Source organism: Oncorhynchus tshawytscha, linkage group LG02 (assembly GCF_018296145.1).
Source record: "Oncorhynchus tshawytscha isolate Ot180627B linkage group LG02, Otsh_v2.0, whole genome shotgun sequence".
In the NCBI taxonomy this organism is placed as follows: domain Eukaryota; kingdom Metazoa; phylum Chordata; class Actinopteri; order Salmoniformes; family Salmonidae; genus Oncorhynchus; species Oncorhynchus tshawytscha.
In genome coordinates, this window is record NC_056430.1 from 57,440,045 (window position 1) to 57,461,342 (window position 21,298).

Genomic DNA, 21,298 nt, shown 5'->3' on the forward strand with positions numbered 1-21,298 from the left:
AAGACCCCACTGATTGATTCAGAACATAAAGAATCATATTTGTCTTGGTAAAATGTATTTTATAACATAAGGAAGTGAAATTGCATCACCAAAGCACGTTTTCTTCCACTCTGGGCAGAGTGGGTGGACACCCTATACCCCTCAAACTCAAATCTGGATGTTGAAGCCAGTTCCACTGCTTTATATCATTATTCCCCTCTCATCAGGCACTGATTTAGATCTGGGACACCAGGTGGGTGTAATTAATTATCAGGTAAAACAGAAAACCAGCAGGCTCCGGACCTCGTATGGGTAGGAGTTGAATACCCCTGCCCTATACCATGTCAACATGTTTTCCAACATTACAAAATCATCAGAAAACTTGTGAAACATTTAATTAACAATACTATTTCACTATTTTGAGATTTACATTGTACTTTTGCACATTACAAACCTTAATAATAGTGATGGGGAAACAAATCTTCCTGAGGTTTTGTCTGCAGAGAGTGTAAGAGATTAGTGTGACAACTCTTCCTGTTGAACTCTCATTTATAAAAATCATTAAAAAACCACTAAGCATTTAGTTTGCTTTTATGTATTCCATTTAGTGATTGAAATTGTACATTTGCACATTCAAAAGAAAAATATATAAAATTAGAAGCCAGAAGAACGCTGGGCTGTCACCAGGAGGTGACAAATGTATGTATTTGTGTAAAAAATAGGGACCACAATGGAAATAAGTCCCTAACTTTACTGTGCAATCTGTCTCTTTTTAAAATCTTGATGTATATATATGTATTTTTTTTTAACTTACAAATAAAATCAATCATTTCAAACTGTGCAGCTGCCAATTGATGAATGGAAAGAGAGAGCTGTTACAAAACACCAAAACTTTGAATGACATTCAGAGAGTGTCAAGCCAAGCCTTCGATAAGCCTAAAAGGTAGGGAGGATGTATTTATTGTTTGTCGAGATTGATATAGTCTAATTATTGTGGTGTTGAAAACGCAAACCATAATATTGAGGTGCCTGAAGTCGGTATGCTTTGTTTATTGGTTCTGTGCATTGGCACAGAAATCTGTTGGTGGAAAATTCATTGCACATATTTTATATCATTATAAATATGGCATTGAAATGTTGAAAATCTGATTTCCCCCTTGCTGATCATTGTCTGTAGCCGGCTCTTATCTTAGTGTAATGAAACAGGCAGAACCGTCTGGCCCGTAGCCCTGAGTGGCATCGACTGTGCCACAAAAGCATGTTGAAGTGGCAAAGTGGATATCCACATTTATAAACACAGGGTCGCTACAGTTATTCTAATTTGTGGTCATAAACATTATTTTCAGTTAATTCTATTAGGGGGAGGGTGTTCAATTTATTTTACAGTACAAGGTGAGGGTCATGCGAAAATATTTGTAACGTTGGGGAGGGAGGCGCAATTTTTTTAAGACACCTTGAGTTGAACTGGCTCTTCCCCCTCAGTAACATTTGCTCTGTCCCTTCAAGGTTTGTTATGTGCAAAAGTGCAATGTAAGTCTCATAAATAGTGAAATAATATTGTAAACTAAATGCTTTATGATGATTTTGTTTATTAACATGGAAAACATGTTGACATTTGGCTAACAATGGCTAGCTAGCCATCTAGCTAGCTAGCTACATTTTGTGAATGATGGGGTTTTTACTAACACAATGGTGTTTTTACTAACTAAAATAGTTATTGCTTTGAGTCTGAAATGGGGGATTGAATTTGAATATTTCGAATATGAATCATTGCCAAATCCGTGAAAGAAAAGTCAAACTGAACATTTTTCTCCTGTCGTTATTTATTCTGATTAGCCTAGTGTCTGCAAATATTTGTACATTGTAACTACAAAGTAATTAATTAAAATGTCACTTCATTTTGCAATATGTTGCTAGCTCCTGGGTAAGGACATTTTAAATACATGTATATCCTGTGTAACAACATTGTAATTACTGAGTTGGTTGTTAAAGATTATTACATTGTAATTACAACGTAACTAAAAGGGTTATACCTAATGTGCTCTCCTGTCTCCTAATTTCTCCTGCTTAGCCTATTCTCTGCAGAGATTGTTACATTGTAACTAAATAGTAATTATAAAGATTATACCCTACTGGGCTTCACTTTACAGGAGGGTAGGTGCATGATAATTATATCATATATCGTATTTAACTACATTGTTCTTACATTAAACTTGATTCGGTATAGCCTTTCATCCAGGTCATAACATAGAAACAAACTAATTAAAAATGAACTGTAGTAAATGACAGGATGGGCCTTGTTACAATTGTTGTTACCAGATCCTAGCCTATTTATCAACCCTGGTATTACATTTGGATTTGATGGTAGTGGCACCTTGTAGTTTAGTTACTAACCATGTCCAATTGTGGTTCGAGTTATTAACATGGTAATTCACAGGTGACTACCAAACATATTTTTATAAAAAATGTGTTACATAGTGGAACAAGAGAATGTGCTATAACATCAGTAGTTACACATGTGGAATAAACTTCAGCAAGTGAATGTGTAATTACACATTCCTTGTTCCAATTGTGTAATAACTGATTCCGCATTTGGGCTAGTTGTAAAATCTTGTATTTGTTGGCAAGATCAGTGGCATTTTTTGAATTGCCTTTTGGCACATAAACTATGGGAGATTGATTAACAGACAAATGGTTGAGGTGGTATCTTGATTCCAATAAACTGTGAAAAACTGGGTTGTAGATGACAGCAATACATGGTACTGAGCTAGCTGAGTGAATTTGCATGGATTTAACATCTTGAAACAACCTTCTTTATACTATTTGGGGAGGAACATTCTCCAAAGATTTGCCATCTTTCCAAAACTGGCAGCAGCCTATGGTTTGTGCACATGCAAAGGATTTGATCAAAGTGTAACACAAAGCAGACAAAATATCAAACATACAAACATGGCCCTCTAAAAAACAGAGGTAGAGACTACTTTAAAGACAGACTAGTAACATACTGCAGTTTTAAACTGTATTAATATAGGGGGGAAAACTGTATCTAGCTAAAATGTATTTTAAAGTATTCAGCTCTTGAGATTTCCAGTTTGGTTGGTGGGCACATCATCCTCAAATAGACAGCGGGAAATTAACATCTTACAGTTACTGTACTGTGGCTATATAGGCCAAGTGTTTAAATATTACACAACTCATTGCCGTATCACTGGATTCCCAACAACCCAGTTCAGTCTAATCTTACCAAACTACCATGCAACCCTTGCTATATCATAACCTAACTGGCTGATTTCCAAACTGCCTGACATGAATTCAAGAAGTCAACGTATTAGATCCAATCCAGAGCAGCTACCAAGCTACAGTACCACATCATTCTACTGACCAGAAAGTGTTAAAACGATATTGCAAGCACAAAAGCTTCTGTCATCATCAGTGGATATTACATCACATGACTGAAATGATTGAGTCAAGCGCTATGCCCTTAATGCAGGTTACATTACTCCCAGGTCGACTTTATTCTTGTCTTTTATTCGATGTGTGCACTCAGGGCATCAGTGACATTCACTGATCAATTACTGCAAGTACAGTACCAGGGAGAACCAAAATATCTGCATGACTGGAGCTGTACAAGATTGCGTGAATTCAGTGTGAATGTGAGTGATGTGAATTTAGCTTGCTAACCTTAGTAACCATCCAAGTCCTATCCTTTCCCTCGGTTGTTTTGTCTCCCTCTTGATTTGGTCAGGTGGCAGGTTTCAAGTTAATGTCAGTATAAGCCCCCTCTGAATCTTGACAGTGTCAAGTCATCTCTCATCAAACAGCCAATGCCAATTTATAACTAAGCAAACACTGGCCAATCAATTATCCTTACTTGGAACGAGATGGCGGTGTCATCTAGGCATACAGCTGAACAAATAGGCTTATTGTTAGCAGTACAGTATCCTCAAAGATAAACACTGAACTATATAAATATGATTAAGAATACATGCATACTCTGAGCATACAATATAAATAATGATGTGTGTGTGGGGGGGAGGTGTCAGAGAGAGAGAGGAAGCATACCAGAGAGTCCAATGTAGGCTATCACTGGTGATTGACAACATATCTCTAAATTGTTTATTTGCAATCATAATTACATATAGTCTGGCCGATGGTCATGAATTCTATAATCAATCGGGACATTTCTATAGCCTTCGAAGGGAGCCTAATGAGAGGGCTTAATGTTGGTTTTAAAAGGGTCCTGCATGTTTATCAGTCTGCTAAATTCACTAGGCTGTAACAGCCGCGTTATCTAGCCTGGTAGCCAGATGTGCTTCTGCTTTAGTCAACTCCTTTATTGTTGTCATGCCTAACAAAGGAAAAACAGAATTAACCACCAGGCTAAAGTTCAGCCATGACACTCAAGTACGCACGTGATGTCACAGGAAAGGATCGGGTGAGGATTATGCTAAATTATGGACTCTGACTATAGAAATGGTCTATTCATTCATACATAATAAAAATAATGTCAGTGAGGATGAATTAAATTTATTTAAAGGCAGCAGGACTGACATAAATAATCAAAAGTCCATCTGTTCAGTTACTCTTTATTTTTTCATGGCCCCATTTTTTTAAACATTTGTTGTACTCATCATACTGTCCTCACTCACCAGCCATGCTTTGTCAAACACCTATAAAGAACTATCTTTGTGTGTACGTATCATCCTGAAATTGTTACATTACAAGCAATTGGAAAGGCTTTCACTGCAAACAGCTTATTCAAAACACAGCACAAACTCATATACAACTCTATATGCCACCAGTGCCCTCTCTACTCCCTGCTATTGCAATAAATTATGGAGGAAGCTATATTTGGAATCATGTAACAGTTCTGGATTCTTTGTTCTGTCCAAATGAAAACAAAGCACATAAGTTTTTTTTCTGTGTGGAAAGACCTATTTTATTTGCATCTTGTTGATATGCTGTTATTGACAAAATACCTTATGATAATAACAGTGTTTTAGATAACTGGGAACCCCATGAAAGGTCTAATGTTTTTGTAGCTTGTGCTTCAACTCATTGTGCATATCATATATGAATGTTGACTGTTGTGTTTAGCATTGACCCACGTAACCTTGATTTTAATACTAGTCATGTTTAAATCAGCTCCAAATATGGGATACCATATGTTTGCTAGGTGACATTAAATTAAACAGTGATACCGAATTGGAATTTGCTACATGTGCTGTGGCGCAATGATTCTCCTCTCCAATGCAAGCAAAACATACAATCAGTCTCTTTGTATGTCATTTGTCATTGCAACCCATATACTAGGCTACCACTAGTGGATGAATATGCGACTAGAAAGGTTAACCAATTCTCATTGCGAAATTAAACTTAATGATCGTGAAGGCAGCTGTGTTCATAAACAATCAATTCGACGGACAACAGCGTTCAATGTTTTCTCCAACATGCATTCAAGTGGATATGTGTAAAGGAGTTGAACATGTAGATTTAGGTCAATCTATAGATGTTTTGAGATGAGGTGATACATAGGCTAATGCCACTAAAATCTCAATAAATAAAATGGTAGAGCTGCCTGACATCTTGTTTATGTGGTTTATTTATTTGGATAATTTAATTGTTATAGAACTGTTAACAGTTCGGATAAGCTATTCATAAACGATACACAGAAAAACATTCAAACGCACGATTTTATTTTATTTCCACCTGCGCTATAAAGAAGAGCAATACAGTGCTGTGCGATTTTGCCCAGTCCGTTTCGGTAAGGATGCTGTATAGAATAAATCAATTGCACCCTGTTCGTGCATCTGACCTACCTCAACGATGAACGTCTTCTCTTCACCACAGACCGAGACAACCCAGAATAAAATATGAAAGTAGCAGGTTTTCCAGCAAAAACCAGGGAGCCCCGCTTTCCTCCTCTTCACTCCAAGCCCCGCCATGACTGTCCCCAAATTCCCCCCTCAGTCCGCGTTTGAGTTCCAGTTTTATGTCCTGTGTCCGTGCTTTATTCCCAGGAAGAATGATTACCTAAATTTCTCTGGTTGAATTTCAACGCATACCAACCGCTATTCTCGGGCTCTCATTGCGCAGACTCTGTTCTTAAAGCGTCACACAAAACGGAAGGGTTTTAATGCCTGCACTCCAATGCTTAAACTGTAAACCGGGAGGTGCCAGAACAAAAAGAGAGCGCGAGAGGGGGGTGACCTGGGGGACTCTGAGGTACCGAAACGGATAAAAATAAATAAAAAATAAAGCAGTGCATGCATATCATCGCATTTGCTTGGTGGCATAGAGCATTGGAGTAGAGGTGCTTCCAGAAGTTGCACAAATGGGAGAAAAAAATTGTACTTGGGTCCAGGAAGAATCTGGCCTTTTATAAACCGATTTCAAACAATTCTACATCATTTTATATGACTGGAGACTTTAGCAGAATATTTTTTTAAACCGCACAAATGATTGAAATGACAGTCTACATTGACACTGACAAACTGAGAATCCGAGATCAATAAAAACGACCTTGTCTTGAATCCAACAATAGCCTAGGCTTACGTGTGTGGAGACACATATTGTACAGTGTGATGAGGAAATTATAGTCCTAGAAAAGCTTTCCACTTTCTCTGACTCACCCATTGCAGCAGGAAGCAGGGGTGCTACAGCACCCCCTAAAAAAAATCTAAATTTAAAAAAGGATCTTAAGCCAAATAATTGTTTCCCAAAAGTAGTAGTACATTGTACACGCCATACTTCCACTCATATAATTATATCGCTTTGTGCAGGATGTTAATATGTATGGTGTTGAGTCTTTGCCACTTTGTACCTTCAGTAATCACGTCTGCATCCAGCTCTGACAGCAGGTCCTCGGCATGAATATCCTTGCGGCCCTGATGCAGTATCTTCTCAGTGAAAACTATTTTTGGTCAGCTTTGTTGAACATCCAAAGTTGAGTAAATCAAAATTTGGAGCAATCTGGAGAACAGGTAGACACAAACAAATCTATTCATTTATTTATCATTTAAATTAGAAGGGTACATTGAAAGGTAGCACGTTCAATGGCAAAATCTAAGCTGTAATGCATATAATTTTGCACATCCATGAAACTGGCACAAGAATAATGAAATCACGCATTGAATTCTGCCTACTGACAAGTATGAGTATCACTGTTCGGGCACACTAAAATTCAAATTCTCTTTAATGCTTTAATTCAATGAGGACAATATAGAATTAGGTGTCATTTCTGAATTGACTGGAACTGAAACGGAACTGACCCAAACCCCGATGAGTATACTTTAAATCATGTATGGAAATTAATTTGATTTTAACCCTGTTGCTGAGGTGCTTAGTATGACCCACCATGCCTGGAGTATCCGGCAACTGTGATTGAGATCTCCTCCATGGTCTTGGACCCGTTTTCATGTATCCACGTTGCCCTCTGGATGGCTGTCTCCTTTAGGGGACAAATCTGACTCTCTTTAAGGCAAAAAGTACACTATATATGCAAAAGTATGTGGACACCCCTTCAAATGAGTTGTCGGCTATTTCATCTACACCCACTGCTAAAAGGTGTACAAAGTTGATCACACAGCCATGCACTCTCCATAAACAAACATTGGCAGCAGAATTGCCTTACTGAAGAGCTCAGTGACTTTCAAAGTGGCACTGTCATAGGATGCCACCTTTCCAACAAGTCAGTTTGTCAAATTTATGCCCTGATAGAGCTGCCCCAGTCAAATGTAAGCGCTGTTATTGTGAAGTGTAAACGTCTAGGCTCAACAATGGCTCAGCTGCAAAGTGGTAGGCCACACAAGCTCAGAGAAAGGGACGAGTGCTGAAGCCTATAGCGCGTAAACATTGCTTGTCCTCGGTTGCAACACTCACTACCGAGTTCCAAACTGCCTGTGGAAGTAACGTCAGCAAAATAACTGTTTGTCGGGAGCTTCATGAAATGGGTTTCCATGGCCAAGCAGCTGCACACAAGCCTAAGACCACCATGTGCAATGCCAAGCGTCGGCTGGTGTGGTGTAAAGTTTGCCGCCATTGGACTCTGGAGCAGTGGAAACGCATTCTCTGGAGTGATGAATCCCACTTCACCATCTGGCAGTCCGACGGACAAATCTGGGTTAGGCGGATGCCAGGAGAATGCTACCTGCCCAAATGCATAGGGCCAACTCTAACGTTTGGTGGATGAGGTCTGGGGCTGTTTTTCATGGTTCAGCCTCGGCCCCTTAGTTCCAGTTAAGGGAAATCTTAATGCTACAGCATTCAATGACATTCTAGACAATTCTGTGATTCCAACTTTGTGGGAAGCCCCTTACCTGTTTCCTGTGCACAAAGCAAGATCCATACAGAATGGTTTGTTGAGATCGGTGTGGAAGAACTTCACTGGCTTGCACAGAGCCCTGACCTCAACCCCACTGAACACCTTTGGGATGAATTGGAACGTCGACTGCAAGACAGGCCTAATCGCCAAAAGTCAGTGCCCGACCTCACTAATGCTCTTGAGGCTGAATGGAAGCAACGTGAAAGTGACCGACACCAGTCAAATGTCAGACTTAGCTAGCTTTCTACAGGCACTGACATAGCTACCTAGCTAGCTAATGATGTTAACGTTAGCTAACCAGACGTCAACAAAAACTTTACATTTAGCTAGCTATATTCCGTGACACATGTAAAACATCAATGTTAACAGTAAGCTCCAATAAGCTAGCGAGGCTAACATTATCTAGCTAACATAGCTAGCTACCACAACAGAAGAAAATAGTTTGTTAGTTTGTTGATTTGAGGTAGCTAGCTGACTTAGATAGCTAGTTAACGTTAGCTATATAACTGAAAAAAAGAAATTGCCAGATAAATGTATTTGTGATAGGACATAACCTGAATTACATAACATGTATAATTAGTAACATTTGTTACTTAAGTTTTGCAGTCAGACAAAACACATTTTCCAAAATGTCTGTTGAAATGGGAGTTTGTTAACTTGTGTAACACAGCATTTGTGCACTGGTGGACTTTACTTCAAGCGTTGGTTGCGGGAGAATTAACTACGTTCTCTCCGGTCCTCACTAGTTACCGTAAACACAATAAATGTGGCACAGAGGTAGATTCATGTACTCCGAAAAGACCCCAATTAGGCTAGATTATATACTGTATGTTATGTACATCTCCTAACATGCCTGCCATTGGTTGTTTTACACCATACACTTGAATACAGGGTGTCAGGTCAGATCCAAGCCACTAGTAAATTAGCCGGTTAGTTCCAAGGCTTTTAATGCTGTACTTTTTCTTTTGATAAAAACACACTTCCTAAAAGGGTGTATATTGTCTGGTGCTATACTGAACCAATAATAATTATTTTTAATGATGATGTTGGAAGTAACTTAGAGTGCAGGAAGTACACCTTAACCCAATACTGCCTCTAGTGTATTTAGTCTGAATTTGTTCCTGATATTCTATTTTATTTGATTGAACCTTTATTTAACCTCTTGAAGCTAGGGGGCAGAATTGTCACTTTTGGATAAATAGCGTGCCCAATTTCAACTTCCTGCTACTCATGCCAAGAATATAAGATATGCATATTATTCATATATTTGGATAGAAAACCCTCTGAAGTTTCTAAAACTGTTTGAATCATGTCTGTGAGTATAACAGAACTTATGTAGCAGGAAAAACCCAGAGGACTAACTGTTCAATTTGGTTGAGGTTATTCCTTTGTGCAATGAAGAAGTAGGCCAACTCGGGAACTGGGGACACTTTTGTGAGTTGCGCAAGACGTGAAAAGTAGCGCTGGTTTGTTTTCTTTCCTGTATTGAATACAGATTGCCCCGTCAAAAATTTGATCGATTATTAACGTTTAAAAATACCTAACGTTGTATTACAAAAGTAGTTTGAAATATTTTGGCAAAGTTTATAGGCAACTTTTGCGTTTTTGTAAGCTGTTTTTTTTCTGGATCAAACGCGCTTTATAAATGGACATTTTGGATATGCAGTGGGGCAAAAAAGTATTTAGTCAGCCACCAATTGTACAAGTTCTCCCACTTAAAAAGATGAGAGAGGCCTGTAATTTTCAGAGCTGTCGAAGGACACCAGAAACAAAATTGTAGACCTGCACCAGGCTGGGAAGACTGAATCTGCAATAGGTAAGCAGCTTGGTTTGAAGAAATCAACTGTGGGAGCAATTATTAGGAAATGGAAGACATAAAAGACCACTGATAATCTCCCTCGATCTGGGGCTCCACGCAAGATCTCACCCCGTGGGGTCAAAATTATCACAAGAAAGGTTAGCAAAAATCCCAGAACCACACGGGGGGACCTAGTGAATGACCTGCAGAGAGCGGGGACCAAAGTAACAAAGCCTACCATCAGTAACACACTACGCCGCCAGGGACTTAAATCCTGCAGTGCCAGACGTGTCCCCCTGCTTAAACCAGTACATGTCCAGGCCCATCTGAAGTTTGCTAGAGAGCATTTGGATGATCCAGAAGAAGATTGGGAGAATGTCATATGGTCAGTTGAAACCAAAATAGAACCTTGTGGTAAAAACTCAACTCGTCGTGTTTGGAGGACAAAGAATGCTGAGTTGCATCCAAAGAACACCATACCTACTGTGAAGCATGGGGGTGGAAACATCATGCTTTGGGGCTGTTTTTCTGCAAAGGGACCAGGACGACTGATCCGTGTAAAGAAAAGAATGAATGGGGCCATGTATCGTGAGATTTTGAACGAAAACCTCCTTCCATCAGCAAGGGCATTGAAGATGAAATGTGGCTGGGTCTTTCAGCATGACAATGATCCCAAACACACCACCCGAGCAACGAAGGAGTGGCTTCGTAAGAAGCATTTCAAGGTCCTGGAGTGGCCTAGCCAGTCTCCAGATCTCAACCCCATAGAAAATCTTCGGAGGGAGTTGAAAGTCCGTGTTGCCCAGCAACAGCCCCAAAACTTCACTGCTCTAGAGGAGATCTGCATGGAGGAATGGACCAAAATACCAGCAACAGTGTGTGAAAACCTTGTGAAGACTTACAGAAAACGTTTGACCTCTGTCATTGCCAACAAAGGGTATATAACAACAAGTATTGAGATAAACTTTTGTTATTGACCAAATACTTATTTTCCACCATAATTTGCAAATAAATTCATTAAAAAATCCTACAATGTGATTTTCTGGATTTTTTTTTCTCATTTAGTTGAAGTGTACCTATGATGAAAATTACAGGCCTCTCTCATCTTTTTAAGTGGGAGAACTTGCACAATTGGAGGCTGACTAAATACTTTTTTGCCCCACTGTATGTGCCTGAATGAACCAAGATATTTATTGCAACACAGGGAGAGAGCAGTGCAGGCCAGACTAAGCTCGGGTGGGTTGTAGGAAACCAGATGAGCTGAGGTTGGAGTGAGCTGGGTAGAAACAGGGTGAAAAAAGTTGATAGAAAAAAGTTGAGCGAGGGAAAAAACCAAGACGTCGTAAATGTGTTAAATGCAGAGTTTTACTTAAACGGTTATTAAAAGCAAAAACGAAAGGTTTGGTAGGTAGCTAAATCACAACAAACAGCACAGCAGCACGACAATGCGGAAGTGTGACATTTTCCCACGTGAGATAAGAAGGAGGAGCATTGGCCAATGTTGGCCAATGGCCTAGTTACAGTTGACTTAAATCGTCATGAAAATCTATGGCAAGTCTTGAAAATGCCTGTCTAGCAACGGTCAACAACCATCTTGACAGCGCTTGAAGAATGTAAATAATAATAATGTGCAAATATAGTACAGTCCAGGTGTGCAAAGCTCTTAGAGACTTACCCAGAAAGACTCACAGCTGTAATTACTGCCAAAGGTGATTCTAACTCAGGGGGTTGAATATCTAATCAAGATATATTAGTGTTTTATTTTTCACATTTGTTTTTACAAATGATAGAATTGGCTGGAAACAATCGTCCAAAGTCTGCCAAAAGTCTGCCAAAAGCTCCAGCACTGTTGGTAAAGTTAAAATCAGGAGATACTGTATTTGCTTGAGCTCCTCTGGAAAAATCTGTTACAGAGTCTAGACTTGTGTAGTGTGGCATTGTCCTTGACTCCCCTGTGAAAAGGAAGAATATGAGCACCATGATCATGGTGAAGTAGAGGATGGTAGTGGCCGACGGCCATGCTGATGATCTGCAGCTTGGAAGAAGTAGTGCACTTCGTAGACAAACAGGTAGACTACCATGAAGAGACTGTTCAGGAAGGAGTACCAACAACAGTGAGTCCTATACAAAACACAACACACTTTTTAGGTTTGGCGCAATACAATTTTTGGACACTGCGGTGAGGTCTAGGTGCTTGGATCGATGAGCAGAGATAAATTGAGTGATATTAGAAAGAAACATTTGCATAATTTAGAATGTTTTCATAAAACTAAAATAGATGTAGTGTTGACATGAAGACTTCACACAAAATCCATTAAAAAGATATTACACATTGCTTACATACAAAGAGAAAGATCACAGTATGCCATTATTGTGATAACCAGATCCATGTACTGTATGTATGGCTTCCTCCACTTCTGCACACAAGTGGAAGTAGCACAGCAGGATGGTGGCCTTGGAGGAGGTGACGAGGAAAATGATGAATACCAGGAACAGATACTCAACAATCAATCAAATTCAGTCTCCTTGCTTAGAGGCTGAGTTGATCTTGGTTCAAAGAGATTATTAGTTAGATTGTAAATGTTACTTACACATAGATGGATGAAGATGCCCCAATGATGATGCCGGGCACTGGCTTGGTGAAGAAGGAACGTTCATGGATCTGCCGAGTGATCTTGTTGGTTCGCACTAGCTGCTCAATTGCCTGGAGCACAGAGAGTAGCATAGAAACTTATCAAGACATTGTTAGACCCTTGTTAGTGTGTAAATTGTTATGCCCGTGTGAGAGAGCAAACACACCATTGGGTGCACACTGCCGGCCCTAGAGTACACCTAGAACACCAGGTGTCACCGGAAAGCAAAGTAGATCATCAGGGTCTCCAACCACCCAGGCCATGCCCTGTTCTCCCCGCTTCAAACACTCAGACGCGGGCAGTACAGGAGCATCATGGCAAAAACTGAAAGACTTGCCAAAAGTTTCTACCCTCAGACCAGACCATCGGGCTGCTGAAAAGCCATCCCCTTTACCCTGCCCAAAAAGCTTTCTTGTTTTTATTTCACTCAATAGTCATGCTGCTGCTCCCCCTATGGTCAAACCACCATACCCCCTCAGCAATCTGTACTCTGCCTATACCCCAATGGACATTTATTTATTAATCACTGCCACAGTTGTTATTATGTACACAGTGCATTCTGAAAGTATTCAGACCCCTTGACCTTTCCACATTTTGTTACGTTACAGCCTTATTTACCCACAATACCCCATAATGACAAAGCAAACCTATTAAACATAAAAACGGAAATATCACATATACATAAGTATTCAGACCCTTAACTCAGTACTTTGTTGAAGCATCTTTGGTAGCGATTACAGCCTCGAGTCTTGGGTATGACGGTACAAGCTTGGCACACCTGTATTTTGGGAGTTTCTCCTATTCTTCTCTACAGATTCTCTCAAGTTCCGTCAGGTTGGATGGGGAGAGTCACTGCACAGCTATTTTCAGGTCTCTCCAAGAGATGTCCGATCAGGTTCAAGACGGGCTCTGGCTGGGCCACTCAAAGACATTCAGAGACTTGTCCCGAAGCCACTCCTACGTTGTCTTGGCTGTGTGCTTAGGGTCGTTGTCCTGTTGGAAGGTGAACCTTCTCCCCAGTCTGAGGTCCTGAGCGCTCTGAAGCAGGTTTTCATAAAGGAACTCGCTGTACTTTGCTCCGTTCATCTTTGCTTCGATCCTGACTAGTCTCCCAGAACCTGCCGCTGAAAAACATCTCCATGGCATGATGGACCTTGAAATGCTTCTTACGAAGCCACTCCTTCGTTGCCCGGGCGGTGTGTTCGGGATCATTGTCATGCTGAAAGACCCAGCCACGTTTCATCTTCAATGCCCTTGCGGATGGAAGGAGGTTTTCACTCAAAATCTCGCGATACATGGCCGCATTCATTCTTTCCTTTACACGGATCAGTGGTCCTGGTCCCTTTGCAGAAAAACAGCCCCAAAGCGTGATGTTTCCACCCCCATGCTTCACAGTAGGTATGGTGTTCTTTGGATGCAACTCAGCATTCTTTGTCCTCCAAACACGACGAGTTGAGTTTTTACCAAAAAATTATATTTTGGTTTCATCTGACCATATGACATTCTCCCAATCTTCTTCTGGATCATCCAAATGCTCTCTAGCAAACATGTACTGGCTTAAGCAGGGGGACATGTCTGGCACTGCAGGATTTGAGTCCCGGGCGGCGTAGTGTGTTACTGATGGTAGGCTTTGTTACTTTGGTCCCAGCTCTCTGCAGGTCATTCACTAGGTCCCCCCGTGTGGTTCTGGGATTTTTGCTCACCGTTCTTGTGATCATTTTGACCCCACGGGGTGAGATCTTGCGTGGAGCCCCAGATCGAGAGAGATTATCAGTGGTCTTGTATGTCTTCCATTTCCTAATAATTGCTCCCACAGTTGATTTCTTCAAACCAAGCTGTTTACCTATTGCAGATTCAGTCTTCCCAGCCTGGTGCAGGTCTAGAATTTTGTTTCTGGTGTCCTTTGACAGCTCTTTGGTCTTGGCCATAGTGGAGTTTGGAGTGTGACTGTTTGAGGTTGTGGACAGCTGTCTTTTATACTGATAACAAGTTCAAACAGGTGCCATTAATACAGGTAACGAGTGGAGGACAGAGGAGCCTCTTAAAGAAGAAGTTACAGGTCTGCGAGAGCCAGAAATCTTGCTTGTTTGTAGGTGACCAAATACTTATTTTCCACCATAATTTGCAAATAAATTCATAAAAAATTCTACAATGTGATTTTCTGGATTTTTTTTCTCATGTTTTTATTTTATATTTACCTTTAAGCCTAGATTCCTGAAACGAGTCACAATTAGTGACAAAAATCAGAACTGATTATACAGGTGCAACTCATATTTTACATGTGCAAGTCATACTTTACATGCTTATGTCTCTATTTTACCTCCATAAAATCCACACAGGTCCACAACAATTTACAATAGTTATTTTTTTCCAGAAACTGTCAGATATGGCAAATGTCACTGTAAAAGCTTAAAACATTCTGCCAACACCTCAAGAGACATTTGATCAAGTTCCCCATAGTTATTTGGCTTTGGCCTTATTCCAATAAGTCCAAAGTATACAGCAAGGGTGTTATTGTCACCATTAAAGGTGAATCGACTGAATATGCCACCTGGTTTTACAGCTGTTACCAATGGACTGTTTCATCATTCATGGGCTTCTAGCCAAGCACAGAGACTACAGCTTAATAGATGTGAGGACGGTGGTCAAAGTCTATAAGAGCACCCAACTGAGCACCAGTATCCAAAATCTCGGGTTAAATTGAGCTTCAAATCAAATCGAATCAAATATTATTTGTCACATGTGTCGAATACAACAGGTATTACCATGAAATGCTTACTTACAAAGCCCTTAACCAACAATGCAGTTCAAGAAAAATAACAAAAAATAAAAAATAAAATAATATAAAAAATAACTCAATATATTTACATAACAATAACGAGGCTATATACAGGGGGTACCGGTACCGAGTCAATGGCGGTTAGTCGAAGTCATTTGTAAAGTGACTATGCATAGATAATAAACAGTGAGTAGCAGCAGTGTAAAAAAAAGGGGGGGGGGTCAATGTAAATTAGTCAGGGTGGCCATTTGATTAATTGTTCAGCAGTCTTATGGCTTGGGGGTAGAAGCTGTTAAGGAGCCTTTTGGTCCTTTGACAATTTTTTGGGCCTTCCTCTGAGGCCTAATACTTAGTTCCTGGATGTCAGGAAGCTTGGCCCCAGTGATGTACTGGGCCATACGCACTAACCTCTGCAGCGGCTTACAGTCAAATGCCGAGTAGTTGCCATACCAGGTGGTGACGAAACCGGTCAGGATGCTCTCGATGGTGCAGCTGTAGAACTTTTTGAGGATCTGAGGACCCATGCCAAATCTTTTCAGTCTCCTGAGGGGGAATAGGTGTTGTCGTGCCCTCTTCACAACTGTCTTGGTGTGTTTGGACCATGATAGTTTGTTGGTGATGTGGACACCAAGGAACTTGAAACTCTCGACCCACTCCACTTCAGCCCTGTCGATGTTAATGGGGGCCTGTTCGGTCCTCCTTTTCCTATAGTCCATGATCAGCTCCTTTGTTTTGCTCACATTGAGGGAGAGGTTGTTGTCCTGGCACCACACTGCAGGTGTCTAACCTCCATCCTACAGGCTGTCTCATCGTTGTCGGTGATCAGACCAACCACTGTTGTGTCGTAAGCAAACTTAACAGTGGTTTTAGAGTCATGCTTGGCCATGCAGTCGTGGTTGAACAGGGAGTACAGGGGGTGGCTAAGCACACACCCCTGAGGTGCCAAAGTGTTGAGGATCAGCGTGGCAGATGTGTTGTTGCCTGACAAAATATTGTCATACAGTATAACACCAGTATTTTATATTAAAATATAATAACTTTGTTTTGTTGACTCAGAGAGACAAAAAGAAATCTCAAAGGATCATGTGAAAGATATTTTCATATATTTTTGCATTTTTTTCAGTGTAAGGCAGGAAGTTTTTGTAAAAAACCTAGAACAAATTTTTTGTTGTACCTCAAATATGTGGTATTCAAAAGAATGTAATGTCATTTTTTCTGGGTAGTTATATTTCTGCCAGTCTAAACATGGATGTAGAACCTTGTGATTATGAAAAATGAGCATAAAATATATATATGTATTTAAATATGACATTTTACTAGAGTACATTCATATGAATCACAATAAAAATCCATTATTGGCCGTATGCTTGAATAACTAATTTAAGGGCATAAGTGATACTCCAATGAACATTAAAAAAAAGCCTTTTAGGGAATTGTAATTGCCGTTTTATTTTTTTGCTACTTTGAAAACCTTTATACGTAGATGTACCTGGACAAAAACCCATATATCTTTAACCACTAACGTGCATAAAAGCTTATGTGAGAAGCTGATTCATCAAGTCAATTGATTAAGGCATAATTCTAATAGTCATATATAATTTTCAAACATTCAGTGATGTTGATATTTGGCTAACATTATAAAAGTAGTATGAACTTGAGGAGACAATGAACTGTGCTTTTATTTTATTCCAGGTCATGAGTTAACATTGTCCTACTCATCTCTCCTGTAACTTCTCCCTGGCTAACCCCCAAGACTAGATAGCATGATACTTCAAACCTATGCTGTCATTTAGCCACTAGGTGGGTGTAACGAGTGAGCTGAGAGTCAGGAAGCTAGTTCAGGGAGTGAGTGTTTTAATAAATAAAAGAAACAATGCACACAAAACACAAACAACGCACCGACACGAAAACAGAGTCAATAACACCTGTGGAAAGAACCAAGGAGAGTGACAGATATAGGGAAGATAATCAAGGAGGTGATGGAGTCCAGGTGAGTGTCATGAGGCGCAGGTGCACGAGACGATGGTGACAGGTGTGCGGGATAATCAGCAACCTGATGACCTAGAGGGCGGAGAGGGATTATACGTGACAGTGGGTTAAGAAAATTACATATGTTTGGAACCTTAAACAAGTAAACACAACACTCCCCTACTATCAGAGTTCCCCTACTGGAACTCTGATATAGCACATACAATGTTCTTAGAGAAAGCAGAGAAAACCATAGGTTGTACATTAGGATTGAATGGCGGGATCCTGGAAACCGAGATTTACCACCCATAAATAACTGCGAGAAACTGGTAAATTATAATAAATTATTTATATGAACAGCATAAAATGAAATGGAACTGTTCAATTATATACAATGTCTAAATCTGGCTTCTCTCTGCATGATTAATCATCAATGCTCAGGGTGGGGACAGACAGCCCATCTCAGTATGGAGCACAGTTCACAATGCATGTAGACCTATCATCTCATCATGGTATCGTTTTTTCTTGTGACAGGCAGGCCTACATTTTATGCAGCATAATTTAATAAATTACACATCTCAATCTGGCTTTCGGGGACTGCTTATTTTTTGTGTAAAGATGTTATTTATTTATTGAAGCTGCAGAGTTTTAAAACATACAATGTTGCTTTAAATCAGTACACTTGCAAGCACTCTCCTCTCCTGTAGTCTTTCTCTCTCTATGAATTCCATTCAAATTGCATCCAAAATAGATAGGCTAATTCTGTTCAAGATTGAAATATATCAGTGGAGGTTCCTTAGAGAAGGAAGGGGAGGACCATCCTCCACAGTGAATGTCTTTTTTTTTATAGTGAAACATTAAAAAAGTGATCTTGTTTAGATAAAACAATATATTCACGTCACCAAATAATTGATTAAAACATGCTGTTTGGCAATGAAGGTCTACAGTAGCCTCAACAGCACTCTCTGGGGTAGCAGCATGATGTAGCAGGAGGACAACTAGTTTCCGTCCTCCTCTGGCTACATTGATTTCAATTCAAAACCTAGGAGGCTCAAGGTTCTCCCCTTCCATAGACTTAAACTGTAATTATGACAACATCTGGAGGACGTCCTAAAACCTATCAGAGCTCTTACAGCATGAACTGACATGTTCTCCACCCAATCAAAGGATCAGAGAATGAATCTAGCTTCAGCTAGCTAGCACTGCAGTGCATAACATGTGGTGAGTAGCTGACTCAAACAGTTTTTAACTTTGTATTTCATCAAAAATGAAGGTGATGGAATAGATAGAGCGAGAGAGAGAATTTTTTTTTTTTTTTCACTTTGACTTACTTATCTAGAGAATGCAGCTAGCTAGTTTAGCCTACTCAAACACCTGGCTCAAACATAGATGTTAGCCAGCTTGTTATGGCTATCCAAAACTTGACTTGGAAGAGATCCAGTAAAGCTTTTGGTTTTAGAAATGCATTGCCACTGGGGCCCGCCAGTGTAACTGTTAAAGAAATCAGCCAAGACCTCAGAATTTTTTTTGTTGACCTCAACAAGCCTGGTTCATCCTTGGGAGCAATTTCCAAAAGCCTGAAGGTACCACGTTCATCTGTACAAACAATAGTACGCAAGTATAACCACTATGGGACCACGTAGCCGAAATACCGCTCAGGAAGGAGACGTGTTCTGTCTCATAAAGATCAACGTACTTTGGTACAAAAAGCGCAAATCAATCCCAGAACAACAGCAAAGGACCTTGTGAAGATGCTGGAGGAAACAGGTACAAAAGTATCTATATCCACAGTAAAACGAATACTATATCGACATAACCTGAAAGGCCGCTCAGCAAGGAAGAGGCCAGTGCTCTTAAACTGCCATTAAAAAAGCCAGACTACGTTTTGCAACTGCACATGGGGACAAAGATCGTACTTTTTTGGAGAAATCTGTCTCTGGTCTGATGAAACAAAAATGATGAAACAAAAATAGAATTGTTTGGCCATAATGACCATTGTTATGTTTGGAGGAAAAAGGGGGAGGCTTGCAAGTCAAGAACACCATCCCAACCGCGAAGCATGGGGTGGCATCATCATGTTGTGGGGGTGGGGTGCTTTGCTGCAGGAGGGTCTGGTGCACTTCACAAAAAAGATGGCATCATGAGGGTGGAAAAGTACATTGAATCAACATCTCAAGACATCATGTTAAAGCTTGGTCGCAAATGGGTCTTCCAAATAGACAATGACCCCAAGCATACTTCCAAAGTTGCGTCAAAATGGCTTAAGGACAACAAAGTCAAGGAATTGGAGTGGCCATCACAAAGCCCTGACCTCAATCCTATAGAAAATGTATGGCCAGAACTGAAAAAGCGGGTGCGAGCAAGGAGGCCTACAAATCTGACTCAGTTACACCAGCTCTGTCAGGAGGAATGGGCCACAATGCACCCAACTTATTGTGGGAAGCTTGTGGAAGGCTACCCGAAAGTTTGACCCAAGTTAAACAATTTAAAGACATTGCTACCAAATACTAATTGAGTGTATGTAAAATTCTGACCCACTGGGAATGTGATGAAAGGAATGAAAGCTGAATTAAATCATTCTCTCCCATTATTCTGACATTTCACATTCTTAAAATTAAGTGGTGATCCTAACCGACCTAAGACAGGGAATTCATACTATGATTAAATGTCAGGAATTGTTAAAACTGAGTTTAAATACACCTCAGGCTGAGGTGTATGTAAACTTCTGACTTAAACTGTATATATGTCCTATATACACATGTTTTTCAGGTAATACGTTCAGTGCAGTACTAGCCTTATATTTAGCTAATGGATGATGGGTTATGCATAACTTATAGCCTTTGTCTCTTGCGAAATACGTACGCAACCTGTGCTCCGCTGGAATCTCTCCTTAAAAAAACGATCCTTAGCTCTTGGCGTCCCATGCAGGAAAAGCTAGACTAGAGCCTCTTAAGGATCGGACCCTTTTTTCAATTTCCGCCTAAAATGACATACCCAAATCTAACTGCCTGTAGCTCAGGACCTGAAGCAAGGATATGCATATTATTGATACCATTTGAAAGGAAAAACTTGGAAGTTTGTGTAAATGTTAAATTAATCTAGGAGAATATAACACAATTTTTTTTCATCATCTTTGAAATGCAACTGAAAGGCCAGACATTGAGATTGGATTCTTGGTGTAATTTAGATATAATTGTCCACAAGATGGCAGCAGTGTGTGTGCAACGTTTCAGACTGATCCAGTGAAGAATTCTATCACTACACAATATTTTGTATTACCTTAGCCAGAAGTTTTTCCAAATGCGCCAAATTGGTAAATTTATACATTTTCAAGTACATACCTATAGAGAACATAAACATGCTATGGTAATATTTTTTGTTTGTTTACACAATCCCAGGAATGGCATACATGATGGATCATTAGCTTCCCTACAGAAAATACACTAACCTTCACACATCTAGATGGCCGGGTGGGGTGGGTGTGGAGCCAGAGACAGCAGTTGGGTCAAACTGTAGAACCCAGTTCCTACATTTGAATATAAAATGGATTTTATCAAACAAAACTATGCTACATTTGATCTCTGGGACCCTCAGGATAACATATCAGAGCAAGATTACTGAATGGAAGTACATTATTTACCTTCAGAGGTGAATGTATTAAACCAGCTGCTGTGATAAGTGTTTTGATATTGTGCACTATCCTCAAACAATAGCATAGTATATTTTTGCTGAAATAGCTCCTGTAAATTGGAAACTACAGTTACATTAACAATAATTTAAGTGTTCTGCCCATATAAGACATGTCTTTGTCTAGGAAA

The 21,298-nt window shown here is 40.0% G+C and overlaps 1 protein-coding gene across 1 annotated transcript in view; it reads right to left on the bottom strand.

Moving 5' to 3' along the window:
* Positions 1-5,982, bottom strand: part of mmp24 (matrix metallopeptidase 24) — a 67,390-nt gene extending 61,408 nt beyond the window's left edge. The window contains exon 1 of the mRNA XM_024444091.1: positions 5,799-5,982. Coding sequence (XP_024299859.1) covers positions 5,799-5,924 — 126 coding nt within the window. The 5' untranslated portion in view covers positions 5,925-5,982. The remainder of the gene's footprint in view (positions 1-5,798) is intronic.
* Positions 5,983-21,298: the final 15,316 nt, after the last annotated feature.